This window comes from Chroicocephalus ridibundus, chromosome 6, assembly GCF_963924245.1.
Source record: "Chroicocephalus ridibundus chromosome 6, bChrRid1.1, whole genome shotgun sequence".
Classification (NCBI taxonomy): domain Eukaryota; kingdom Metazoa; phylum Chordata; class Aves; order Charadriiformes; family Laridae; genus Chroicocephalus; species Chroicocephalus ridibundus.
In genome coordinates, this window is record NC_086289.1 from 44,422,791 (window position 1) to 44,450,554 (window position 27,764).

The window sequence follows — 27,764 nt, forward strand, 5'->3', positions numbered from 1 at the left end:
TGTTCTGAGCTTCCTTTTCTTACTGTTAAGAGACTTTTAGAATGATTAAAACTGTTTAAGACTTAAACAGCCAGTGACCTTTTAATACAATATAAATCCATAAAAGCAATATTTCAGCTAGCAGGTGGTGAAGTAAATTTTCAGTGCAACTACCTGACAGACTCAGTATTCCTTTTTTAAATGCTGAGGATGAAATTAGCCAGTGTGGGGTTTTTTTTCTCCCTGTTGCTTATTAATACAGTAGCTGATTAGCAAAAGTAGTTCAAATGGTAGGATTAGTGATTGGTAAGAGAGTGGTAATTTAAACAGTACTTTGGTTTGGTGGAGCTGCTTTATTTTAGGAATCACAGGTCAATGTGGTATTTATGATTTAGGCAGATGGTAGAACTGGTGTGTAATCATGCGGTGGTTTCCCCTGTACTGACATGGTGTCGGTGGCCCCTCACAACATGGTTTTGACCAAGGTTGCGCCAACACAAAACATGATTTTAATCATGTGCTTTCCTTGTCCAGTGATATATGTTAAATACAGATGTTACAAGAAAACGTTCACTTTAGGAAACTGAGTAAGATGGGGGTTCACACCTAAGAGTCACCAGGTCCTATCTAGATGAAGTTTTCTATAAAACTCCTATGGCGTCACTTCTGCAGTATGAAGTTTCACAGACCACTTATGTAGGAACACTACAATATTCTGCAGGTTCTTGCAGTGCCTATTGTGGAATACAGGTTCATGGTATCCTCGATCAAAAGTCGGAGTTAAATACTTGACAGAGCAATGGGAAATGCCAGTATCCGCTCAGTGCTTTCCCAAATAGAGTCTGTTTGGATTAGAATGGAAACACATTGGTGGGGGTTTGCTCCATCATTGTCCTTATTCTGGTTTCTGAGTCAGGGGAGAGCTGTGTTTTTCAGGTGATTCAAACTGATTCTGTACCAGCTTCAGAGTCAGAAATTATCAAGATGACGATGAGAAAGGGTTATTTTTGTTTAGAAGGAGAAAAATGAAAAACATCTGGGCATATAGTCTTCAGCTGTCTACCAGAGATCTGGGAAGACCAGTGTGAACCCTGTTTTGTTGGTTGATAGATTTCATTAAGTTATTGTTTCAGGGAAAAATATGATGTTTTGCTTTTTTGTGTTTCCGAGGGTTTTTCCCCCAAACAGTCTCTTCTTACTGAATATGTGAGATCTTCTTCATGTCTAGAAGTTTCAAAGCTGCAAATCTTCATGTCTAAACAACTGTGTCAGTCAAAGGGGGAGGCAATTACTGTGCTGCAACTCATTTGTTGTCTGGCAGATATATCTTCCCGAAAACAAAGGCTTGAGACATACGAGCCTGATCATGCAAAAAACTGAAGTGCACTTAAAAATTTAAAGGTTAGACTGTAAGTGAGAAAGGTGCTTGGTGCATGAGACAGGATGTTCTTGTCAGCTTGTACTTGTACCCAGAAGGCATTAGGCAGCCAATGGCAAAAATTTTAAGAGTTTCTATTCAGCCTGACAGGCTCGTGCTGATCTAGACATATGTTAAGGCTTTGAACAATTTTTTATTTGTACAGAGCAACCTGGTCTAGTGGGAGGTGTCCCTGCCCATGGCAGGGTGGGTTGGAACTAGAGTATCTTTAAGGTCCCTTCCAACCTAAACCATTCTATGATTCCATGATTTGAAAAGTGTAGTAATGGAATGTCTAAATCTCCTTGGAAAGTGTAAGAGGAGAGGTTTAGGGGAGGAGAGGGGTAAAATCTTGCAAATGCATCTGCGTGGCACAGATTTGATTGGAGCCAGAAGCCGTGCTGGGGCTTGGGAAGCATCACTTCTGTTTATGGCTCTGCTATAGTTTCCCAACATAGCCGTGATGGACTGACTTAATTTCTGTCTAATTACTTGATTGTACAATATGGGGTAGAGCATTACTGGGGCTGATGGTATGTGGTTGTGCTGGGTGATGCTCTGGTGCAGGACCAGGCACAGGCGCTGAGAGAAGAGCTCAGAGCTGCGGTTTCACGGCACGTTGCGCCGTTGTATCTGAAATAGCCGAGCTGACACGTGTCGCACCACGCAGCCCCTTTGTAGGTTGACTCACGTTCTTCACAGCTGTAAGAAGAAACGAGTAGCTGGCGCAATGAGGAGTGTTTATTTTCTCCTTTAAAGGTACAGTAATGGGTAGAGATTTCTCATTGCGAGAGCTGAAGGCAGGCTGTGCCGCAGTGCGAGGAGGGGCAGGATGCGGCTCTCTGCCTGCAAACATGCCAGCCTCAGGCTGCCTCTGTGGGGGGAATTGCTGTTGGAAGGTGATTTCACCTGCCTTGAAGTATAAATTGACTCCTGGACGTGCCTTGATGTGTCTCCATTGATGGAGCTCAGTGCAGTGACTCTCATAATTTAAGTACCTCCAAGTGTTTAGGCTGATGACAGGTGAATATCAACCAAATGGCCAATCTCGGTGCAGAGCTGCAGTCAATACTAATAAGCCTTTTGCCCATTGTATCCCTTATTCACAGAGGGGCAGCAGGGGTAAATCAGGCAGAGGAGGGTGAGTGCTCAGGGTGGGATGTGTCCTCCACCAGCCCATGGTTAACTCTGGTAACCCCAGAGCCTTGTTTTCCCGGCGGCTGCCAGCGCATCCATGTGGACCAGGGGACAGTCCCTTGCCCAGTTGGCTCCCCACATAGCTGGTTGGTGCTGGCGGTGAGCAGCAGTGATATGCTCTGCCTGTACATGGACTTTCCTCCTCCTCCCATAGCTTGCCTGGCTCTAAGCAAGTGAAATCTGTCTGGCTTGCAAAGCTTCTAGGGTGAGGGAAGGTCCCCAAGGTACTTTGGAGCAGTCTGTAGGGAGATGCTGCTTAAATGTAGTCTAAGCTTGCTTTGAGCTTTTTTTCCTCCTTTACTCCCTCGAATGCAGACCTGTTTCTTCCACACGTCATCTAAAACCGTACGCTGCTCAAGACACAGATTTTATGGTCTTTGCACGCTTCCCTCTCTGCTGGAGGGAGACTTCCAGCAATGCCAATAATAATAGTACAGTAACAGTTTCCCCTCCTGCATCCAAGGGAATACTCTCCCGCGAGTGCAGTGGGAACAGCATCGGGTCCTGCAGCCGTGTGTGGGAAAGAGGAAAGTGCAGTGGCAGAATAAATAACTGAAGCTGTGAAGGAGAAAAGTCCATCTGTTTGCAGAGGACCAGGAAAAGGCCAAACATCTGCAAGGTCCCCCCAGTTCATCAGGCATCTGCTCTCTGCTTCCCAGTCTAAAAACAATGCCGTTTGTGGGGAGAGAGCGGAGCCAGCAGCTTATCTGACACAGAGTCAGCAGAGCTGGGCTGGGATGCGGTAAAGCCAGCTGTCTCCTACTGCAAGGAAAAGTCTTTTCTTCCAAACTCTAGAAAGGGCTCTTCTCTGCTTCTGTCCTTCGCTCCTTTTCTGAAAAATCTTCCCGATTTTTTTTTCTTTCGGGAGGAATGGATCTTCCAAAGGGGCAAAATGGTATTTGTTTGGTGTTTGTTGTAGCTATTGTTGTTTTCCCCTTCTATTATAGCAATTATTATTTTTCCCTTCTGTTTATGCACAAACCCTGTCCCTCTCCCTGTCTCATCCCCTTCAACACATTCTCTACCTCAATTTTGCTTAGGTGTTTTGAAGGGTTGTAATAAAGCAAGAGTGTCTGACTAATGTGCTGTGCAGGGAGATGGGTCTTTGGCACCGGATCTGGGACTAACTGGAGAAACATGATCTGAAGTGTATTCTTTGGGAAGTATGTGTCTGCTGGAGTTGAATTTGTTTGCAAAATCGTGTTGGTTAGAGGGTCATTTTCAGAGCAAAGGAGAAAAGTTTACTTAGCACTTAGCACTCAAAACATCCCAGCATTTTTTTAGAACTAAACACCAAGATATTAATTTCAAAATATTTCTTCTTTTCTTTTTACTCTGTATTGTATTTCATATGATTTGAAATAAAAGCTTGGATTAATTATAGGGCAAAGAGGATACTGCAGATGTTACTGGACATACTTTTTCTTAAAGATCAATCTTGAACTCTGTAATGTCATGAGCCAGTAGATTTCATGGGATTTTATGTATTGGAGAAACATGGTTGTCTTAAATTAGTTTTCAGTATGTTGTTTTCAAACTGTCTTCGTGCATCTGCATTTAGGATGATACTTTCTTATTGATTCAGAGGGTTTTTTTGAGTTCTATCCATGCTCACTTTGGGGAAAATGGGAAGAAATTACTTTCCTTGGAAATAAGATCCCTAAAAGTCCTAGGGGGAGTCTGTGCCTTTCAGAGAGTGATTTGAAATCAAACAGAAAAGCTTTCCAGGGCTGCAGACCCATCTGCTTCCCATGGCAAATAGCATGAAGGTGCTGTGCCAGCAGTGCTGCCCGGCTGGTGCCCGTGCCTGGGGTGGGCTGAGCCCGGGCCTTTGAACCTGGGCATGGGTGATCCAGAGGACGGCGGGTCACTGGGGTTTGGCTCAGCACCTCTCTTAAGCGGTTTGGAGCCTGCTCCTTGGTATTTGGGGGTGGTGCTGAGGGCGTGTAGCTGGGAGGTGGTGTGGCACTGCATGGACATGTGAAGGGTCAAGTAAGGAGCCCTTGTTTCCTCCCAAAAGGGTTAAAACCCTCCAAAAGCAATGGTTCCTATATATGTGAAATATCACAGTTTTTTCATCTTGAACTTCCATCCCACATGCTGCACACAGGAAAGCCAATAGCAAACAGCTCTACTTGCAGCATCAAGTTTTAGGAGAAGAAATAAAGATCTACCAAAGTGGCCCAAATTAGAGACAGCTTCTTCCCTAGGAGCCAAATCCAGTGCTCATGGCAAATGCCCTTTTTTTCATCCTTAGGAGATGCTTTCAGAGCCTGGTGTCCTGAGGCTTTCGGAGCCTGCGCTGCTCTGTTGTTCTCCTTTATGCTCCCATCTCCCGTGAAGTTCTCAAGGAGAGGTCTCCCATCTCTATGCTAAGCTGGATGGCTTCACAGACAGTATGCTGCTTTGTCTTCACATCAGCACTTTTGGAAGTTTAAGACGAGCAAATTAAATGTAGATATTTTGTACATGATCCCCATGTAAAAAGCCTCCTCAGTGTTAAGAGGTGGATGCTTCTGAGCTTGCAACTGGCCCATCACATGGCCATTCTCACTGAGAAGAGCCTGAGATCTTCCCAGCAGTTCTTTACATGAAGCTATAAGGCCCCTCTAGGAAGAGGGAGATGCAAAGAGTGTGGCTGCCTGCCTGCCAGCCAGCAGCAGGGATGCAGGACATGGGCTGGTCTAGATTTTGGTCTCCAGCTCCAGCCCTCCATGTGTCCTGTGCAACACGGAATCTCTGCTTTAGACAGCATCCGATGCTGTCTTTATAGTGACCAAGAAGAGCTGGCATAATATAGCACTCAAGGAGGGTGAATGGGATGGGATCCATTGCAAGGCTGGATACAGGGCGTTCATTATGGCAAGTTTTGTAGTTGCCTGTGGCAGGTTTGAGATGCAAGCTTCTGTCTGTGGAATTGGTTGTTGGTGCCTTCAGGCTTTGTGGCAATTCATCTTCTGCTGCGGGGTCGGAGCACCTCTAAGCAATATGCCCACATTACTGAGCTGTCGTAGCCATCTCCTGAAGCAGAGAGGGGTGCAGCTGAGCATTTAATGGTTAAATGATGTGTTACCTCCTGTGCCACAAAACCAATGGCAGAGTATTGCAGGGTTCACCCTGATCATCCATGTCATGATGTGGGGAAATGCTGCTGAGACTAAGTTCTCTCATTCTCTCTCCTAGGGGACTTCCTTCCTCCACCCCCACCTCCTGTGGATGACCTCGGGAACATCACATCATCACAAGGTGCCTTTCCTCCCCCGCCCCCTCTGGATGACGTTACTTTCAATGTGCAGGTAAGAAGACAGTAATTTTATCGTTTGTGCAGAACTGATCCAAAAATTGTGGAAATGAATGGATGATAATAAAACAAGGTGGCAAAGTGCTGTGGTTAGAAGTCATGTGTCAGGAACAACCAAGTCAGCTTTAGCAAGCTGTGTTTCCCAAGTAGGGAATATTTCCATTCAAAACTTGCTGGGCTATTAAAGGATTTTTCCCATCCGGCTTGAATTAGAAGACTAATTGCCTTGTGATGGCGAATGGGAGTGAAACCTTCCCAGAATGAGTTGTTTTCTGGAAGGGCCATCTCCTTCCATGGACTGTGGAGAGACTTTCGGGCAGTAATCTGATCCTAAAAGTGCTTTGTTTAGATGCCTAAAATTAAGTGAAGCAAATAAGTCCTGGCCCAGGCTTCAGTGATGTCACTGAGACCCTTTCCCTCTGCCTCTTTGCTGGCTTGGATCCTCTACATTTGCCATCTGGATGAAAGTGCAACTTCAGAGACGCATCAGGTGATGACGGTACAGCCTATGTGGATAGGGTCATACCTTGAACACCTTAGAAAGGTATGAACGCCTTTGTGCAGACATCGCCGGCTTGCCTGGAGTGCCAGATACTGTTGTGTTAGCTCAGGCACATTCAGGAGAGGTGTATTCAGACTGCAGGGACAGGCTGTCAGCGTGATCAAGGAGTGAGGAGCTGATCTTACCAGTGGAGACTAGGAGAGTTTGGCTTGTTAGCTGAGCAAAAGGAAGGCTGAGAGGGTATGTTTGCGAATCTGAAATACGTTTGGGGAATAAGCACCAGAGAAGAACTGTTTCAGCTCTGGGTGAGTGTTGATGCAGGAACAGGAGAGGCTGAGTTTGCCAGAAGTACCTTCATGCTGGTGTTTACAAAGTTTCTGAGCACTGAGGCTGTGAAGGTCTGAAAGAGCCTTCTGGGAGGAGCAGTGAGAGCAAAGTGAGCGTGATTTGAGGCTGATGAGAGCTGTGTAATCCACAGCCATGGGGCTGCCCTTGATGACCCTGGAAGGTTGTGGCAGTCCTGTGTCCCTCGATGGATTTGAACCTGAGAATAGGCTAGCGGGCAGACATTGAACAGGATTCAAGAGACCTGACTTAGTTCCTGACCCTGCCACAAACTCTAGAGTCAATTCATCTACTTTGTGCCTCTGTGAAAAGAAAACATTTCCCTTCCTCGTGGGCTTCTTCTCAACCCTTGCCTGTGGTGAGATGTTCAGATGCCATCACAAAGCCTCAGCGTGTTCCTGCAATGGGTTCAGCATTATAAGCATCCTTCAAGAGGGAAGGGGTTAATGAGGATTGCATTCTCCCTTGCCAGGAAAGGCTGCAGCCATCAGGGACATTAGCCAAGTGCTAGCATGGCTTTTCCCAGCCTTGGGGGAATGAAGTAATTCCCCAGCAAGTGTTGTTCTGTCTCTTATCTCTCCGAGAAGAGTGGACCCTGTGGGAGCAGGGGAGCTTCCAGACTGCCCTGGGAAGTGGCGAAGCAGCAGGCTCCTGGCGAGGGCGGGGTGCTGCCTACACGGCTGCCTGGGCAGGAGCCTGGGCAGTGGGAAGGGGCCGTGGCACCCCACATGCTTCTCCAGGGTCAGGTTTCACCCAAGGAGAGGACCTCACCATGTTTATTGGAAGGGGCTTGTGTCTTCAGCTCCTCATGCCTCCCTTCAAAGATGTGCCTGAGCCGCTCAGGGCTGTCACTGGGACGTGCCCCTTGGTAGAACCACCCGGTGGGACGGCTCTTCCCCGCTGAGCTCATGAAATTGCTATTTGTCTGGGAAGCTGGGGCTGGAGCCATGTTCACAGCATTGGGTTTTGGCAGGAGCTTGGTTAGAGCGAGATCCCTTTGAGTGGCACCCCATTTGGAGGAAGGCGAGCCTGCCAGTCCTACTCCAGCACTCCTGCCTGTCACCACCCCCAGATGTACTCTATGCAGCAAACGTGCGTCTCTGCCTTTAATCTGTGCTCTTGTGTCCCCTTTCTTTTCCCTTCCGTCCTCTGAAGGAGATTGGGAGCAGACAAAAGCCAGGGCTAAGTCAGGAGCCAGCGGTGTCTCGTGCTGCAAGATCAGCTCCTTGTCTTGCAGGAGCAGCAAAAGCTGTGCTGAAGCAAGGCATAAGGCCCAAGAGATGAGGGAAAAGAGCAGGTGGCAGTGGAGAAAGCTGCTCAATGCCTTTGTGCATTGAACAAAATTGTTTTCACGACTCCAGACAGAGGTTCCTGTGCTGAAGGAGCGGAACGAACGGTGGCTGTGTTCCTTCTGCTGTGAATCCTTTCTCAGCCCTCAGGGCATGGTTGCCTGAAGGTATGGATCTCACGAGCACATGTTGGATCAGGCTCTAACAAACTAAAGCCAAGCCTGATACTTGCTCTCTGATGACAGGCCACTTAATTTCCATGCCTCAGTTTCCCCGTATCTAAACATAAGTGCTGGAGCAGATGACCCTGTTCCTGAGTGTGGACCAGATCTGAGGCTGCTGTCTGGGGCGGTTCAGCCCCTGTGGACCCCGTGTGAGCCCTCCAGATTAACTCCAAGGTTTGAAATTTATTTGTTCCAGCAAATCAGCCCCCTTACAACAGAAATTGCTCTCTGGATGGCAGAGTGCTGATGACAGCTTAGGAAATATGTGAGCTGTGGCTTCAGGTACAGCTTTTTATACTAGGTGTTAAGTTGATGAGGGCAGCATAATATATATGTTTAGTTTATTATCATTTCGTGTGTTACTGTTAGCAGATGGCTAAAAGCTGCACAGATTATTACAGTTTAAGTTGTAGCTTAAGAGCAGCAGTTAAAATAATAATGCCCCGTTTTCATAGGCCTGTTTATCTCTGGATCTCTATTTGGACAGTGGAGCTGGCCACTTAGGATCAGATCCAAAAAGGTACTTTAGTATCTGACTTCCCTTGAGGTGCTTATGCTGTGATGGAAATCAGAGGAGGACTGGGTCGTGAAATACCTTTGCAATAGATCTGGCATTTTCTTGTAATTTCTGGTTTCCCATTTAGATCCATCATGTTCAGATTCACAGCAGGGCTGGGGAGGAAAGGGAAAGGAAATTTAAACTCTTTTCACATTAACTGTAATGCTTTAAAAAGAAATATAGAGAAAAGGAAACGTTTATATTTAAAAAGAGTGTGTTGGGGCTGGGGGAGAGTTGTGTTGGGAAGTTCCCCTTCGGCTGAAGTCAGCTGGGGAAGGCGAGGGCTTGTTCCCAGAATGGTGGTGAGGGCGCGGTGATGGCGTGTTTGACAAATAAGGACATGAGCAAAGAGCCTTTTGCCACGTTGGCTTGGGCTCAGTTTAAAAGAGAAAAAAAAAAAAAAAACGTAATCCTGGACGGGAAGAAAAATGAAATCACTGTTTGTCAAAGGGAAATAGATAGATCTGGGAGGGAGGGAGGCAGATTTTTATTATTTTTTTGCCTTCTAGTTTCAAAACAGGCATTCTGCCCAGGCCAGGGAAAGCAAAAGTGAAAAGCTCTCATAAGCAACCTCTCGAGTGCCCTGTGTGCTCACAGAGAGGGACCCTTGCTCATGGCGCCGGCAATTCCTTCCTTCCTTGCCAGGCAGGGTTGCTTAGGGGTGAGGACTGTGAAAAGCCGGTCCCTACCCTGCGTCCTGTTCCCGGGAAGGCTGACTCTGGAGCTGCATGTGCTACAGCTGCGTCTTGATAAGCTGTACCTGGAGGGGCTTCAGATCTTCACTGCCTTTGAAATAACCAGTTCTCCTTAAAGGAAAGGTTTAGAGCCCAGCATTTGGTGTCGGGGCAGGACCTGGGCGGCTCAGAGCAGATGGGACCCTCAACTGCCAAGGGCCACCTTGGAAAAACATGCATATACAAATTGCTGCTAATTACCCACAGGTGCTTCTTCTGCACTGTGGGTCTGATTTTCATTTGGGACCCTATAGATGCTACCACAACACAGAAAGGAGAGGATTGCATTCAGCTGGGAGATTGCCTCTTTCCCAACAACCCCTGTCTGTTATCAGTGTATTTTGTATTGACAGGCCACAAAACACTTTACAAAAGAAATACCAGTCTCTCCCTGATAAAGAAGCTGAAGCAAGGCAAGAGCTTTCCCTAGGTCACCAGGCTGACCAGCGGCAGGCTAAAAATAGGACCCAGATCTCCTGCGACCCAGAGCAGTTCTGTATGCCACATTGCACTGCCTCATTAGTGTAAAAACTGCAAATTAATGAATAAATACCATTGGTGACTGAGACCAGAAAGAATTTGGGGTACACCAAAAAGGACGTGCAAAAGTGGTTTAGGATGGGGTTTAATGTGAAGAAACAATCAGACTTTGAAAAGTTGCATGAAGGGTAGATTTAGGTTACATATTAGAATAAAGTCTTTACTGTGAGGGTGGTGAGGCACTGGAACAGATTGCCTGAGAAGCTGTGGCTGCCCCATCCCTGGAGGTCTTCAAGGCCAGGTTGGATGGGGCTTTGAGCAACCTGATCTAGTGGAAGGTGTCCCTGCCCACGGCGGGGGGCTTGGACTAGAGGACCTTTGAAGTCCTTCCGACACAAACCATTCTATGGTTCTATGATAAAATAGTTTAATACATCAGGTCTTGTTATAACCACCTGTGTGTGGAGGGCCTGCAGTGCTGTGCTGTACATGGGCAGGAGCTATTCCCACATTCAGACCTATGGGACTCATGGACCAGGGCATATTGTCCTGTTGCGATATGCAGGAAATCAGCCAAAGGGTTCAAATTCCTACTGCCAAGGAATTTTGGGAGCAGAAATGCCGAAATGCGGTCTGAAGGCGTACATGCCTTCCTTGACAAGGCTGTTCAGAGGAGACCTGTCTCGCCTCTCCCTAGCGCTCGCGCTTGGGAGAAGGTGGGAATGTGCTGATAGATGCGAGCGGTGAGAGCCCCGTCCTTGTTACGAGGGAGGTTGCCAGGCATTTTGCTGTCTGACTCCCTCCCAGCGAGCAGCGGCAGTGGTGCCTCTTCATGGGCTGTGACTCACCGACTAAGGAAATAGATGGAACAGAGGAATTTTTTTTATGATGATTATTATTTTTTTATTTTGGGTGCTCATATTGACAAATAGTTGGAGAGGGAAAAGTGTGATTTTTGCCTACAGGGGGTGCTGCCTTAAATAGCGCATCTCTCGCTCGGCAGCGCGGCAGCTGGGCTCTGCCTGGGTGCTGGGCTCGCTTGAAACCGCCTGCCTTTTAATGTTTGGAGAAGCAGAAAAGGCCAAAGAGAGCAGAACATGTGTTCAGCCTCCCTCTAGTGCTAGATTTTGTTAATCATCAGGATTATTGGCCTGGGCGTAGGTGCTCGCTGGCGAGGAACGTGGGTAACGCGGCGCAGCTCTTGCTGCCGGCAGGGCTGGCTGGCTCCTGGCAAGGAGCAGTAGCTCCCAGTGACTCTGTAAATAAAGCCATAGTCGCTGTGTATTGCTTGCCATTTGAGAGCCGGCTTTTGCAGGTTTCTGAAACTCCTAACCTGATTTATTAAAATCCATGTGATAAGCAACTGCCTTTTATCTAAATTGAAGCCGTGTCCGGCAGTATAAATAAATTACCTGGTAATGTTAACCCTCTTACTCAAACCTTGGATTTGCAGGAATGCTTTTGATCTGTCTCCTTGCTTCTGCCTTCCTCGTATGTTTGAGAAACAGGAATGTGCTGTGCTCTGAATTAGACTTGAGCAAATAACATGTATGCTCTCTGCATGTTTAAACGCTCACTGGGTCTCTACGGGTCAATATCTGTTTGCTTTATAATAGGGGTTTCTAGGCACTAAGGTGAGAACAATCAGCAATACAAAGTCTGTATATGTTGATGAATGTCTGGATGCATGATAGATAAAATGCATGTTTTTCTCATACGCGCATATATATATATATACACACACACACTATATATATGTATGAGAAATGCATAATAAGTGGGGATGTAGAGCAGACCTCTACGTTATTGGGGATCAAACATGCACATTTTATCCCTGCTGCTTTTTTATCCCATTCTGCGGGTAGCATCAGCAGTAGATCGAGGATCACAAGAGAAAAGGAACACTGAGCATTTCTTTCAGGCAGGTCTTGATGCAACCCATCTTATACGCATGTTTGTTTTACAATGCCAAACCACATTCTATTTTAAATCTTTAATGAACCTCTGTTCCCATCTATGTAACTTTCCAATCCCTACTCTCTTCAGAATAGACAAAGATGCTTATTATAAACCACAGATTTTACTGAAAGGGTAAACTGGAAAAGTTTTAATTGTACGGCGTAAGCCTGCCATTCATCTCTCTGCCTGGCTATTAATATCTTGGCAATGTTATAATGCAATACAGCCTTTAATAGCTAAACCTCTCGGCAAGGACTACAAAGGAAGCAAGGATCCAAACAGTTAACTGTGCTCATTATTTTCATCATGCTTATTACTGTGTTATTTAATGTATTTGTTATGTTATTGTTTAATATAGTAACACAGCACGCAGGATGCGCCAGGACCTGCACTGGTGCACACTCGTGCCTTCTTTGGGAGGAGGGTTGTGACTGAGGCTGGGAGACGTTTTTGGAGATGGAACAGAGCGGCTTTTGATAATCTGCCATACAGCGGGTGATGAGGTGAGGGAGCAGAAGAAAGCAAAAGCCTAATACAGATCATATGTAAATAAGGGTATGGGACCATCTAAAAAGTTGTGATAGGAAACAGAAAGGTCAGAGATGTTGCTGATTGTGATGTTCAGACATCATCAAACTAAAACCATCCCAGGTTAAAGCATAAGGCAGTGTTAGCACATGTGCCGGCTTGGGTCCAAACAGCAGGCTGTGGTCCCCCGGGGCTGTGCCCGAGGTTACAAGCCCTGGCGGGCACCTCCTGCTCGTGTGGGTACGTCTCTTTGTGCGATGCTGTCACACTACTGGAATCGGGTTCAGTGCTGGCACCTGCAGAGAGGTTAATCTGTAACCTGGATTATCCACCCGTGGATAATAGAGACACGAATGTGGAAAGTAATAGGGGAGGCATGGAGAGCATGCAGAAAAAGCAGGCAATTTTATTCTGTCAGAGCTAGTACCGGCCTGAGAGAGACAAAAGGGAAGGAAAAGTGTTACTGTATCCAAGGTAGAATTAAGCAGAGGGAAAATAAAAAGATAATGAAGATGTGGGAATTCTCCCATGGAAGCAGATGAGCTGAGTGATGGAAGAGAGTGAGATAAGATTGAAGAAATTTCCATTCTTCCAATTTCTGAGTGCTATTCAAATCATCTGTTTGGTTAGCAGGTCCTAGGAAAGATCTCTTGCAAGATTGGTTGCTCCTGTGTCAAATCCTGGGTAGCCTGTATTGCATTAGGGAACTGTAATGCAGCAGCGAGACTAAGACAAACAGACTGTCAGTAGCAAGAAGGAATTCTAAAAACAGCAGACAAATTATTACGCCTTTTCTACAAAGCTGGCTCGGGTTGGAAGATGTGGTTTAGAAAGTCAAAGCCTTTCCATGCAGCTTGGGCATGGTGGTAGGCTGGAACGTGACAGAGCAGACGGAGTCAGATTCCCACCTTGGTTTTGGTGCTTTAAGTACTATGATGCAGTGTGGTACAGAAATGAGCTTTGGTCAAACAAGATGACAGGAAATACAGCTATTCTGATTGGAAAATCTAATTGACTGTCTAAATTCAGTTTTACAGCCCCGGAGTAGTTCAAAGAATAGGGCAAACTTCATCCTACTTTTGCCTGGCAGTAATGAGACGTGGATATGGAGAAGTAGTGAGAGCATCTCATTTCCAAGAATGGAAGTGGCTCAAATGCAGATTCCTGTCTCTGTTTTTTAGTTTCCATCACTGGTGAAAAACAGCTTCAGCTGCCACAACAGGTGGTTTTGTTGTCAGAAAATGTTACCTCTGCGAAGGGTGTGCAGCACAGTGACTGCTCAAGCTGAAAGGTGATAGAAATACCAATGAGAAATGTTGTTGTAGCCAGAGCTGGAGGAGTTTGTTCCAGGACAGAAGGGCAGGCATGATTTTAAGTGTCTGCTGCCAGTAAACTCCATCTTTGTAGGACAGTTCCCAGCAATTTTTATTTCTCAGTTTTGATTTGCTGTTGAAAATGCAGGACGTTGATTAGCTTTAACACACAAAGAACAGGTAAGGAAGAGCATCTGGAAAACATCATATGATGTTTTTAGTGTAGTTTTTAGTGGTGTGAGATGTAAAATAGAAATGTTTGAGAAAGCTGTAGCAATTCCAAGTGTTGCTGAAGCCAGCAAGTGACGGTTCTGCCAGAGGTGCTGTGCAGGCTCCTCTCCTTCGACAGTCCTGAGCTACAGCTCCTTCCCTCTCCTTCTCCTCATTTACGCATCTCTCTCTTGCCATGGAAACAGCCTCATGTCTTGTCACGCCCCAGGTCTAGCCTTCCTCTTCAGCTCTGTTACTCCACTCGCTCCTGAGTCGCTCTCCTTTTCCTTCCCCTGTCTCTGCAATTTCCCCTGGTTCTGCCCTGCGTTACCCCCCTGTGTGTTCCCAGGAGATGCCAATGCCGAGGTCCCTGCAGATGTTTAGGCACCAGCGCTTCCCATGGGTGGTGGTAGAGCTGCCCTCTGGGAGCAGCGTTTCATCGGTGCTAAGGTCGGATGAGCCTCTTTAAGACGTTTAGGTAGGGAATATACTTTCTGTACAGAAGTAAATCCCCTTTGGCTTCTGTGACTGTGTTGGCCCCAAGCAGAAACACAGTTAAAAGATATTTTCCTGAGGTCTAATGTGTACTGGGGACACCACATTTTCTGATGGATGAATTCTTATTGGAAAGCAACAACTTACATTCATTTATCTGCATATGGACAGTACCAAAATAAACCTTGGAGCTCACCCGGGAGGGATCTGCACACTGGGGATTCTATCTGCAGGGTTCTGCAGTGGTCTCTGGCAGTGTAAGTGCAAGTTATTCATTGTTCAGCTGTCTGTGTAATTCACGTCCTTTTTCTTCAGCTGAGGTTCTCACTTAGGAAATGTGTAGAAGGTAAGGTGTCCAAACGAGGAGGTGGTTGTTAAAAAAGAACGAAAACCCACTGTCATCTGGCCAAATCAAATACCAGACATGCATCTGGCAGCCTTGAAGGGAAGATAAAAGTAGGCCTAAGGGTTTGGAAAATGAGATTGCAAACTTCTTGAAGGCAAGGACCTTCCTCTGTGAATCAGAACTGCAGGGTCTCCCCAGCTTTGTTTGAGGTTTGCCCACCCCATGGGCCGCAGCCATCAACTGCCCCAAAAACGTGCGGACTGAGGCAGAGTCCAGATTTTCCTTCTTCAGCTTTGAGAAACATACAGTAGGTCTTTAACGTGACTCATTTCTGCAGAAGCCAAACCCAAGCCATTGACTTTAATGTAGGTTTATGCATCCATTTCGCTGACATTTTGCCAGGTTCACTGGGAGATTCTTGAATTCTTGCAAACACTCTGGCGCGCTCCCCTTCCTATTACAGCAAAACAAGCAAACAAATTCAGAAGTATGTTATATGTTTAACTGCTGGAATTGGACCTTATTCAGGCTGTGAAAATTGACTGGCCAATTTTAATTTTACTTTTTTTTTTCGGTGGTGATTTCCTAATAGCTTCACAGCCCATGTTCGGGAATGCTTTCTCAAACTCGGAGGAGCTTGACTGTGTGCTTAAACTTCATTAAAGTTGATAGAACTTAAGCACACGTGTAAAATTAAGCATATGCTCATGTTTTATACAGCCTTTTTGCAGGTGAAACAAGCAGCTGCATATGGGTTTCCAACATATGATTAAATTCCAAAAGGAGTTTTTAAAAACAGTTTTAGTCAACCTTAATTTTCTGAAATTGGTAGCTTTAACAAAACCTATCTTTTTTGATTAAAATTGCCTGAGACGTGTCCCTTTTAAAAAGCTCTTCATTTAACTGTCACAATATAAAGTCTTGTGTGGGATAGAGTTTGTTCATGTAAATTTAGTTAAAGTGGTACAAACACAAAGTGATTTCAATAGATCTTTATGAACGCGGCAGTGCTGTTGCTTTCTCACCTCTGTCGACTTGGGGGCCAGGCAGAGCTATTAAATTGTCAGCTGTGCCCTTCTGCGTATCGCAGATGATAAGGCTTCGCCTGGTCACCCGGGCAGACCAAAGGCATCCAGCCTTGATCCGCAGACATCAAGAGATGGAGAAATCTTGGAAGTTTGTTCTAGCATTTAATTACCTGCAGTATTACGCATAAGTGAATATCTCTGTTATTTTTAAATAGAATTTCCCTGGCTTCGACTTCCCAGCTGCTGCATGTTTTTCTGTGTTGCTGGATTGAACAGTCTTGTGGTATCTGGCGTTTTCATTTCTAAGCTGTTTAGATATTGCTATCGAGCTACTCGATCTCCTTCCTAGGTGAAACCAAGTGAGCTCTCTTTGTGTCTCCTTGTCAGCAGTTTCTGCTTTTCTGGGATGTCTCTCAAGTTCGTAAAACGCTCCGTTCCAAACTGGACAGGGTATTTCACTGCCAGACTCACCAGAAGTGTTGAAAGGAGTAAAATCACCTTCAGCTCTGCACTTCCCTCGCTCCAGGATGGCACGGCACCAGGCAGGAGCTGGTGTTTGGTGTGGTTTTCCCCTATGGAATGTAAATCCCGTGGGGGGGAGGGCCTGGGTGTGACAGCTTACCCCGTGCGTAGGTGTGTGTAATTCATGGCTTGTCAGACATGTCCTGTGCCATTGGAGGCATCCTCCTCCTCTTCCCTCTTCTCTTATGCCAGAAAAGGAAAGAGGAAGAATCACGACTTGGCCAGGATGTGGAGGTGAAGGGAGTCTTTGCTCTTGGACATCACCATGGGATCTTTTATAATGTAATGTTCACATCGTACAAGTCAGTGAGAAGGTCTTCCTTTATTGCAGCGGACACTTAATGAGCTATTTGGTTTCTACATTGATTAAACTTCGCAACGGTATTGGGGTAATTGGTTACTCTTCGGTTATGGTTCCCCTTGGAGGCAGATGATGAAATATCCGATACCTCCTCTTAGTTGTCATTTTTTCTGCAAGCAGCAATACTCTGCGGGGAACATCAGCCCTGCTTGATGGCTAATTAAACATTAATTTGTGACGATATTGGAGCAGATTTTAAGTTGGCGGGGGAGTGGGCAAAGAAAGGGGAAACTTTTAACAGCCACCATAATTATCAATAACGAGTCCTAATGTAATTGTATTAATTAAAAGAAAAAGGATATATTCCCTGCTGCTGTAAAGTTAGTTACAGTCACTGAAAGTCATGCTGGGTCAAAAGGATTTCATGGCCAGCTATTCTGGCCCCGTGAACAGAGAGGTAGCGCCGTCCTGCAGAAGGCATAAAGAAAAAAAAAAAGATATATTCCACTTTATATTGTGTATTCTGTGGATGAACAGGACCGTTTCACTAATTCAATTTAATTCCCAAGGACGAGTGATTGTAACTCCACCCGGAGAATATTGAATTGCCTTAATGGAAAAACAAACTGGTTTTATTCTCCCCCTTCTCTCCCCATCATCCCCATTCAGTTTTCAAATAACTTTATGTGCCTCCTTAGTTTATTAATACACTTCTCATCTTGCTGCTGATTTTGCATCTGGTAGCACTTAACACAGACAAGACTCCCAAAGCTTTTGAACAGACATGTTAAGTAAACTATCAGGACTATCGGGTCTGCTGCTCTGGCAGATGTCAGCTCATGGGATCTCTTCATCCCTTGACTGTTCCTTATCAGTCCATCCTGTTGCTTCCACATGCCTCTCCCCCATGTACGAGCTGGCCTGTAGTACAAAGATCCTCCAGTCAACTGAATGACATTTGCCGTTTTTCTGTTTTTCGGTAGCATGGCAGCTTTGAAAGCCCTGTTTAGCCAACCTTGAAATCTCCAGAACTTCCTTCCATAAGCAAAAATGCAGTGGTCAGAAACCTGAAAAAGCCAGATGGAGGTTTGAATGCCTGAAGTAGAGGTATCAGTCTGTGATGTGGGGAGCAGGGGGCTGGATGAGACTGTCCTGGGGCAGAGCAGATGGGAGCTGAGGGGACTGGGCAACACAGGACCTCTGTGTTGGCATCTCCAGCTTTGGAGCACCTACAAGCACACACCTGGGCTGCAGGGCAGATCTTGTTGAGTGCTTTGACCTGTTTGCTGCATCTTCTTTGCTCCTGTCGCATAGTTGCCTTCTGTTGTCCTCAAGAGCGGCAGCAGTTCAGGGAGTGGTGCACAATTCCTCATGGACTATTGTCCATGTCTCATCACAGCCACTGGGGCCATCAGCTGCTGGCCTTGAACCCAGTGCTTCACCAGAGCGTGCCACAGGCCGCGGAGCCTGTTGTCTAAACTTCTGCAATGCAGCTTCATCCTTTTTCCTTTCTCCTCACTCATCCAATATCCAGGGCCAAATCCTCTTCTGTGGTCTTGAGAAGTCTGGACAAACCGTGGGTGTTTGTGGCAGAAGCTTCTCTCCAGTGTTAGGGGCAGGAGCTGTCGGGAAGGGAGAGCGTAGTCCTAGGCTCTGCCCTGGCATTACTGCTGCCCGCCCGCACTGGTGGCATCCCGCCCCTGAGCGGAGCCAAGGTGCTGATTTCGGGATTGGGGCCCCTCTCAGGATGTGCAGAGGGCAGTGGCTTATTAAACAGTGATGGAGGAAGGGCCACTGGCCCACGAGACAGTGCTCAGCATGGCGTCGGCTCCAATCCAGCCTTCTGATCATGTGAAATCAGGGCCATCCGGCAGTGAAATTGCAGCTGGAGCTTGGATGGCGGTTTGTTGTCTTCTGGCATGTTTTGTCAGGGCTGGGACAGCAAATACAGAGAATGAAACGTCCTTTAAGGAGCTGTGTTGGCCCAGTGGATTAACATCCTCATCTGGTGGCCAGAAGGAACTTGATTGTGGCTCCGAGTTGCAGCACCTCGCTCCCACCCCTCTACCTGCTTTCCCTTCCCAGGGCTGGTATCCAGTTGACAATAAGCTCCTTGGAACGGGGATGTTTCCTAACTATTGCATGTGAGCGGAGCCAGTGATCTTGAGGGAAATATAAATCTTTATTGTCATACAGATTCATAACTGCAACAAAGTCTTTGCTGTCTTTCATATATGTGTCCCAGGAGGCTGAGTGCAATTGGCTGTGATTTCTGTTGTCTTGGCTACAAGGAGGGAAGAAGTGGGTTTCCAGGTGTTGGTCCAAGCCCTGGCACTAAGGTGAGGGTCAGTTATTAACCCGCAGAGACTGAAATGTACCCACCGGCAGAAGCGACTCCTGGCTGGTGTCAGCTGGTGGATAGAAAGCACGAGTGGAGGTTTCATGTAAATGTCGATAGAGTGACAAATCAGATCAGCAATGGTCAGTAGAGAGTGCCCAGAGAAAAACGTAAAAGGGGAAGCACAGAACATTTTTTATTTATTGAATATCTTGGTGGAGTTTTCTTCCATGTGTTTTTCCAGCTGCTTTTGAAGTCTGTGTAAACTCACAGCAACCATCGTGTCTTGCAGCAGAAGGAGCTTAGCAGCATGTTATGTGACGAAACACCTACCCCCTTTTCTTTGTTTTGAGGCTGGTGCCTTCTAGTTTTGTGCTTTCTTCTTCTGTTATCTGCTTTCTCTGTTTTTTGTTTGTTTGTTTTTTTAATTTTTATTATTTGTCCTTATAAAGCCTCCTACACCACAGTGAGTTCATAAATTGGTTGTTAAGGTTTCGCAAGATGTCTCCTAGCAGTGCTTAGCAAATAACTTTTCTTCATCCGCTCATTCCTTTGCCCCAGCTGTAAGCCCGTGCAGTTCTTTACACCACCTTGTTGCTTTAGAGATAAGATCAGTTAATCCTCAGGATACCCAGTGCTATTTAGATTTTACATGGGTGGAGAAATTGAATGCGGAACCATGGCTATGCCGGACCCACGCCGTAGGTCTGGGAATGAGCTGAGCTTGGACCTCAGGAGCACAGTTCCCTTTACCCTGCTGCGTCTCCTACGGTTTGCTGTGGCACAGCTGCTGGTGTGAACTTTGCCAAGGGAAGACATTTGGCACATTTATTGACCCTTTTTGGGGCAGTAAGGTAGGCTGGTGTTTAGTGGACGATCGCCTCCCACCCCATTTAAGTCCCGTTCCAGGTAAGCCCACCTGCTTCCTTATGGGGAGATCTTCAAAAGTGGACAGAGTTGTAGAAATGTTGCTCAGTTAAATGACAGCAGCATCCAAGAGACACCGAATGGCACCTTTGAACAGCCTACTTCAAACTTTTGAAGTGTTTTCCTTTGGTCCAGCTAATATCCAGCAACACAAACCAGGTAAAACTATTCTGTGCCTGAAAAAAAAAGAAAGAACAGGGGGAAAAAATAAATCAAAACCTAACTTCCCTTTGGCTTTTATCCTTGATGTCATCAAAAGACTAAAAAGGATATTTCAGGCCTGGCTTCAGCCTGATGGAACAGCAGGGAAGTTCTTTTCTATTAGATCCTTGATACAATCACGTCTGGTGAAATCACTGCGGTCACATCTGCTGAAATCTTCCATCATTTCGGATTTGTTTCAAAAGACTCAATCTTTCTGTTTTTAAAGGGTGCGACTACTTTTCCAGCCCCTCTTTGGTGCCTGGAATGGTGATTAGGCATCAGTCAAGCATTTTAGACCCCCCGTTACCCCGAATGCTGCAGTCAGCTCATGCCTCCATGTGTGTGCTTGGTGGGGCCGCCTCTTGGGACTGTTTTAATTTACATTAGGGAATTTGAAACAAAATGTTTGTACTTGTCCTTAGGCTCAGGGGAGAATAGACACAGCAGCTCATCTTCAAGGTGCCTCATTTTCCGGATATACGCCCTTGAGGGTGTATCTTTTTGCCACTGCAGTGTCTTTTTGTGCTTTGGATGGCTTTTGCGACCTTGGGAAGAAAACCGGGAAATTCTACAGCGGGAGAGATGGGGTAGCAAGGGTGTGTGTCTGAAAAGGATCTTGCCTCTGGCAGTGGTATTGTTGGAGAAAGTGCAAAGAAAGGGAAGAAAAAAAAGAAAGAAAAACTAAACACAAACCCCAGCCTGAAGTATATCAAGACTGAGTCACTTTTCTTCTTCCTGGTTAAAATTTCTCACAGTCTCTTCTTGTATGTATAGTGGATGCCATCAAAATCAAACATCTTTCCCTCCTCTCCCCTGCCTTGCCCCCAGCTAAAATAGCAAATGAGAGCCCCATCCTTCTTTCTCTGTCTGCAGCTCTGTCTGAGCCCAGTGCCTGAGGCCGTGGAGTAGAGAGAGATGCCAACTCCTTCTTTGGAGAGCTGCTTCATTTGCTCTTCCTCCCATCTCAGCACCTACCCGAGGATTTTGAGAGCCTGCAGAGCCTGGCAGGTGGCTGCTGGGGGTGCAACCTGGGGGAAGCAGGCAGTGGATGCTGAATTTATCAGCTCTTCTGCCTCATCTGTGGCTCAGTTGCATTTGCTGGAGGAAAGGACAATAAAGTTTTCCAGGGCGAAGGTCTTTATTTACTATCTAACCCTGATTTGCCTAGATTCCCCTCTTCCTCACTCCCCTTGTTGCTTTAGTCCTTCCTTTCCATGTCTGCCTTTGCAGCAAAGGTTTTTTCTGCTCCCTGCTTCTCCCCATTCCTGGATGTGTAAATGCAAACACTGTTCACAGAATCACAGAAACTTCAGAGTTGGAAGGGACCTCTAGAGATCATCTAGTCCAACTCCCCTGCTGAAGCAGGATTGTCCAGAGCACATCACTCAGGACTGTATCCAGGCAGGTCTTGAAAACCTCCAGAGAAGGGGACTCCACAACCTCCCTGGGCAGCCCGTGCCAGTGCTCTGTCACCCTCACCGTAAAGAAGTTTTTCCATGTATTTGAACGGAACTTCCTATGTTCCAACTTGTGCCCATTGCCCCTCATCCTGTCACTGGGAACCTGTTGACCTGTCTCAGCCCAAAGAGAGCTCCCCAAGTACCTCAGGCTCCCAGTAAAACCAATGTACCGAGAGCTGAGGGCACTGGGGGCCCCCAGACCATTTGTTTCGAGTCATTAGCTACGACCTTTCTTAATATCCATGGTGTTCATCTCCATTCTTCCACTTGCGAGTTACGAGGTTATCAGTGACTTGTGATAGCACGGCGAGCAGAGCGAGATGGTGATAGGAGGAACGTTGTGTGTCTGGCTGTAGCTCTGCTGTCTTGGATGTGTCTGTACAAATACAACGGCATTGCATTTCCCAGTGACAACAGCTTGTGTTCCTGGGGTGCAGCTCAGAGGATGAGCTGACCACATCGCTTATGAAAAGCACTCATCTCAACCTACTTCAGAGAAGACTTGAGCAAGGCTAAGGTGGATGGGAAGAAGGTGGATCTTGATGCTGGAAAATTGCAGAGTGTTGAGCATAGTCCCGATGCTCTAAAAGCGTTCAGGAGTTTGGATGTTGCCTTGATTTGGAAGAAAATATACCCTGGGACTCTGGAGTCACTTCTAACCCACTGTCCATGTAAGTCAGGATGTTGCTATTGGAAAGTCACCCTCCGTCTTTCCCTGACACAGCAACACCACCAGGCATCAACACGATTTCCCGTAGAGGCTCAGAAGCCAACCTGGCAGCCCAGACCACATCCCATCTCTTGTTCCAGGGGCTAATGACTGTCCCAGGCTGCAGCACTGTGTGGCAGCAGACAGGGCATGGAAAGAGGGAAAAACAGAGGATAAAAGAGAGGCGGCTGGTTCTGGGTAGGGAAAGGAATTTGGAGCAGGAGCTAGGAAGGACATCTGGGAGCCAGATTATTCTCTTTGAGCCCATTGCAAGGAGCTGGCTTGGACAAACGAGAAGTGTTCTTGTTTCTCTGCTGTAACCTGCAAAATGTGATAAGAGGAGGTGATCTACGCTGTAGGAAAAGGTGGCATGTAGGGAAATCGTTGTGCTTTTTATGTCCTCTAGCTTGATGAATAGTGTTATGGCCTTTCCAGCACAGTAGGGCAAACTTTCAGGTCCTGCCTTGCCCTCTGCACGGCATGTTCTCTAACAGACGTCCGTCCCTTGGGGTGATGTGCAGGGACCTGTCGCACTGACTGATGTTGGGTGGTAGGATTAGCAAAATTAAAGCCAATTTTCATCGGAACAGAGGGGGTTGACCGGGCTCAGGAGTGGATTACCATCACAGCTGCTCTGAGCTGCACACCAGGAATTCAGGGGCGAACAAACAAGCCAAGCAGTGAAGCTCTCTGCTGTTTTTCTCTCTTTTGCCTCGCAGCAGGAACTGAGCCAGGCGATAGGAGTGTAGGCGTTGCAGAAGTTCACGTGAGTGTATAGTGTCTGGCATGAGTAATTTGTTGGACTGGGTTGGCTTATGTTTGCTTTTTGTCGAACTCACGTTGGCTGGGCCAAAGATAGCATCTTTTTTCTTTTTCAACCCATTTTTCCATATTCTGCTGGCTGAATGGGAGGGCGTGCAAGTGACATGTCTGCAACAACGCCGTAAATCCAGACAGAAATAGAATTAGCAGTTCTTTCTGGTTCCGGTGTTTGTATCTGCGAGGTCGTGGGCTTAACCAGTCTGGGTTCCTCGGAGCAGAGCCGTGTCTGTGCGAACCTGTTGTGCCTTGGGACCTGGTGCTTGGGTTTTGTTCCAGAGCAATATCATAAAACTTTTATAGCAACGTCATGACGAAGAGCATGAGAAGAGAAATAACTTAACCCTCTCTTGCTGAAGTTAGTGTTGGAAATTCTTCTCCTCTTCCCATATGCAGCAAATCCCTTGGTTGAATCTGGAGCACTGTGAGGAGAAAAATGCAAGATTCGTGGAAATGGGGAAGAGAGAGCAAGCAGAAACCTGTCTTTGTGAGGATTACCGTTTCTTAAATGTGCTTAAAGTCCAGTCCTGTCCCAATAGGCCCTTACACACATCGGTAGCATTATTCGTTGGCACTGTCATACTGCATTGTGCTCCAGCATTTGTAGAATTGGGCTCTTAATCTATGTTGATTATGTTTTAATTGAATAAATAAATCTTTTTCAGAGCCCGGAATCAATAGAGATGTTTCCATGCTATTTTATTTTATTTTTCTAGGTTTCCTAAGGACATTTAACTTTTACAACCTTACAACTTGTTCTGCAGCATTTGCTAGTCAGCTATTGCGTAATTGTTCTGGGGAATGAGAACCTGGGAATAATATGGCCCAGAAATGCTAAGAAGCAGAAATGAAATCGGCTTATCTTCTCATCCGCCACCATCCCTCTTCTCCAGGGTTGGGGTACCAAAGGGGTACCAAACGGGCCGTGTTTGGGCTCCAGTTTTACTCCTGGGTCTGCCATTGGCTTGATTTATCACCTCAAGTGTTGGGGCCTTGGGTGCCCTTCGCATCTCCTCCCCTTTCCAGGCTGGCTTTTGGCTGCTTGGCTTAAAAATTCTCTGGAGTGGAGCAAGCACAGTTTTTGTGTCTGGGAAGCCTGCGGCTGTCCTGTACTTACAGGCCAACAACTGGAGGATAAAGAAAAACCAAACAAGAGCCATGAAGTGCACTAATAGTGGAAAGGAAATTGTACTTTTGCAGATTTAAAAATCCAGGTGCCTACAGCTAGCCAGGAGTAAGGGTCTGGGGTAATTTCTGTGAAATGTATTTCTTTTTTTGAACAATACTTTGGATGGAAAAACTTTGGCTCTATAATAAAAATAAGCAAGAAGGATTGAGTTTGTAAGTAGTTTCTAACCTGACTCTCAGCCTTTTTAATGACGTGTTCTTGCATAAAGCACATTGGAGCTTCCATTTTCGTGTTAGTCAAGCCAAATTTATTGTAATCCAATAAGATTTAATAATCATTAGGAACTAATGAATGCCTCAGCACGTATAAGCTTGGCAGATCAGAGCCTGCCTGCTTTGCATAGTCTGTCTCTCTTTGACCAACTTGCCATTTATGTGTCGGATTGATGACTGGGGAGTTCTGTAAAACAGGTAATGATCGAATGCTCCTAAAATGAAATTTAAATAGAAACTATCTGGAACAGCCAGTGAGCCAAAGGAAAAGGCGAATTTTTGGCTTGAAAAATTGAAGTAACTTGGTGAGAGTGAAGGCAAACAGAGCTGAATTGTCTGTGGGGAGGTGCTGGTATGGTCTGAACAGGCTTTAGAGTTGAAATTAGGTGGGTTGTTATGTAATTCTTTAGTATTTTTATTGTTGTAGTAGTCAAGCTGCGCATGAGCTCTTCTGCACAGAGCTCTGTAGTTGCACGTACGCGGAGAGACTCTGTCTGGGGGATTTGCAGATAAGTCAGACATGGAAGGACAGAAGAAAAATACCGACTATGACTCAGGTTAAGAAAAGACTTCCAATGTGTAATATTTCACTTGACTCAAGAACTTCGGTTCCTGCGCATGCCCTAAATGTGGGCTAGCTCCGGGCACCTACATTGCACCTGACAGGGATCCTTAGCTGGTTTTCCTTAACTTCTCATTCCCGACGGAGCTGCCTAATTTCCAAAGCACTGAAAATATTGAGGAGGAAGATGTTTCCTAGCTTGTGCTGCCTTTGTGCACTGCTGGGAGGTACCGCTGTTGGGTTGGGCTGTACAGCACAGCGGCCCTTCCCAGGAGGTTTTGGACTATGTTGATTTTTCAAAAACAAAGTATGTGAATGAGTCCTCTTTTAAAACGTTTATTCTAGCAGGGATTGTAGTGCAGCCCTTGAACAGTAGCTCGGGGATCACGTACTCTCCTGTGGTGCTGAGACCTGGGTTTTACTTTTGGGTATGGGTGGTGGTGGTGAAAATTCATGTCTCTTCCCTTCCAAATGAGTGTCCCTGCCAGCCTGGGTACGAGTGGGGCTGGGCTGTTATGAAAGCAGAGAGAAAGCAAAATGTATTCAATCAGAAACGGTCCTGGCTGTAGGTTGGTATTTGCTCTGGGCATGGGTTTTCCAGAGTAATGGCCCTTTTTACAAGGACCTTATTTATGTTACTTTGTGACCACTTATTGCAAATCATGCCCTTCACCTTGAATCTGCTAGAAAAAGAATTGAACTTTTTCACTTCTCCTTGAAGGAGCACATTTTTTAGATGGAAATTGTTAAGAAGTGTTGAATCAGACAGGTACAGCTACCACCAATTGATTTAAAATAATAATAGGTGCAGGTGGCCGGTCACTGGCCACTGTGGCTTGCAGTTCTGCTCTGTTTGTGCTTTGCCTGGGATGGGGATGTGGCAGAAGAGATGCTCTGAGGATCCAGGTCCTCCAAGCCTGTCCCCAGCTCTGGCTGCCCAGCCAGGCATCCTTCTAAAATACATCGTCTCCATCTGCGGGAGCAGGGATTGTCCTGCCTCCTCACCTCGGCAGCAGATTGCGCACCAAATTGTGTAATGCTCCAAGTCAGTTTAACACAATGGGACCATTGTGGGAAATACATGAAGAAAAGCCCGAAAGCAGCCTAAATCCCTGTGAGATGGAGGCTTGCTGCTGGTGCTGGGAGAGAGCTATAGCATTTCAGCATGTTTGTCCCTGCAACCCGAGAGTTATTGCTGGGCATGGTAGCAGCTCTATGAAGACAGTAAGAAACCATGTGCCAGGCCAAGTGGTTTGAATAACTGGAACTAATTCTTTCTTCTTTAAGGTGAATCCTGGTGGCAAGACGCTTGAGGAGAGGCGGTCCAGTTTAGATGCAGAAATCGACTCTCTGACCAGCATCCTGGCCGACCTAGAGAGCAGCTCTCCTTACAAACCTCGGACTCAACAGGTTAGTGGCACATTGCGTAAACAGAGAGTGGGAGAGTGGCCAGCATCGACTGCTGGAGTCAATTTGCTAACCGCTTGGTATTCGTTGCGAGCAGGCATGCCAGCTCCTCCTGATAGCATCCAGATGTGGCTGTCAATGGGGAGAAGGGTGCAGCCGCTCTGAAGGGGGCACCGGCTCAAAAGCTGCCGTACCTCTAAGCGAAGGGCCTCTGATCCCGATTGTTAGATTGCCACGGCGATTGTTAGAAAAATACTCGCAAAAAATGGCATTTCATTCTCCTTGGTTTCCACCAACAATAGCTTGTGAATTGAAACCTGCTCAGTTCACAAGTACTTTTACACTTTTATTTTCTTCTTGTTTTTTTGGTTTTGTTAACTTTTATCTGTCACGCTGCCAGACAGATCCAGATATCTGCGTCTCAAGTTGTTTTCTTTTGTTTTTGTCATCTAATCAGTGGCGACGAAGTGGCTTGGATCATAGCTCAGCTGTCAGGGTGGCTGTAGCCCAGCAAGGCAGACTGGAATTCGCACTTACTCTGCTGTGTCTAGACGAGGACTGCAGGGGTGACAGCAGCTCAGCTAATTTTTGTCACTCATCTAGGTAGTGCTTGAGTGGAGCTATTTAAGTTCTGGTAAGATGTCATCTATTTATCAGGGGAAGTGCTGACACCCCAGTGGCACTTTAAAAAGGGCAATTCTTGAGATCTCTAAAATCATCCCAGATGTGTTTGTGCCCAGTTGTGCAGCGTCTTCGCTTCTAATCTCATGACTGGTCTCATTTCTTATACGTGTATGGGCCTGTAGGCATGTATGCAGCTGTATGTATATGTTGTGTTTGTCTTACCAATGTCAGCTCTAAATAAAATGCCAAAAGTCAAAAGAACCAAAGGGAAAGTTGGGTGATGTGGTGCAAACCCATTGTCCATATAGGCCATCTCTTTAGTTTGGGGCTTTTTTTGTTCTTTTCATTGTTGGTTTTCTTTTTAAGTAATTGAGAATTGATACCTTTGGAGCAGAACTGAAGTACTGATCAGAGTTCGTTTATCTCTGGTTTAAGTATATGAACTTAGCAAAAGCAGAGTTAAATCAGATTTGTGCACTTCTGAAAGCATCCATCAGCATGCAGAGGCTCTGGTGTGGTGGCCTGTGTGCTTCCCATCCCTTCTGCAGGGACCCTACCAATAAACTCTTCTGTCATTCTAGCAG

The 27,764-nt window shown here is 46.2% G+C and overlaps 1 protein-coding gene across 8 annotated transcripts in view; it reads left to right on the forward strand.

Moving 5' to 3' along the window:
* The window catches only part of LPP (LIM domain containing preferred translocation partner in lipoma), a 353,374-nt gene that overhangs the window by 153,424 nt on the left and 172,186 nt on the right, over nucleotides 1–27,764 (forward strand). For all 8 annotated transcript variants that reach the window (XM_063337693.1, XM_063337700.1, XM_063337698.1 and 5 more), the window contains 2 exons: nucleotides 5,777–5,889; nucleotides 26,437–26,559. In XM_063337693.1, coding sequence (XP_063193763.1) covers nucleotides 5,777–5,889; nucleotides 26,437–26,559 — 236 coding nt within the window. The remainder of the gene's footprint in view (nucleotides 1–5,776; nucleotides 5,890–26,436; nucleotides 26,560–27,764) is intronic.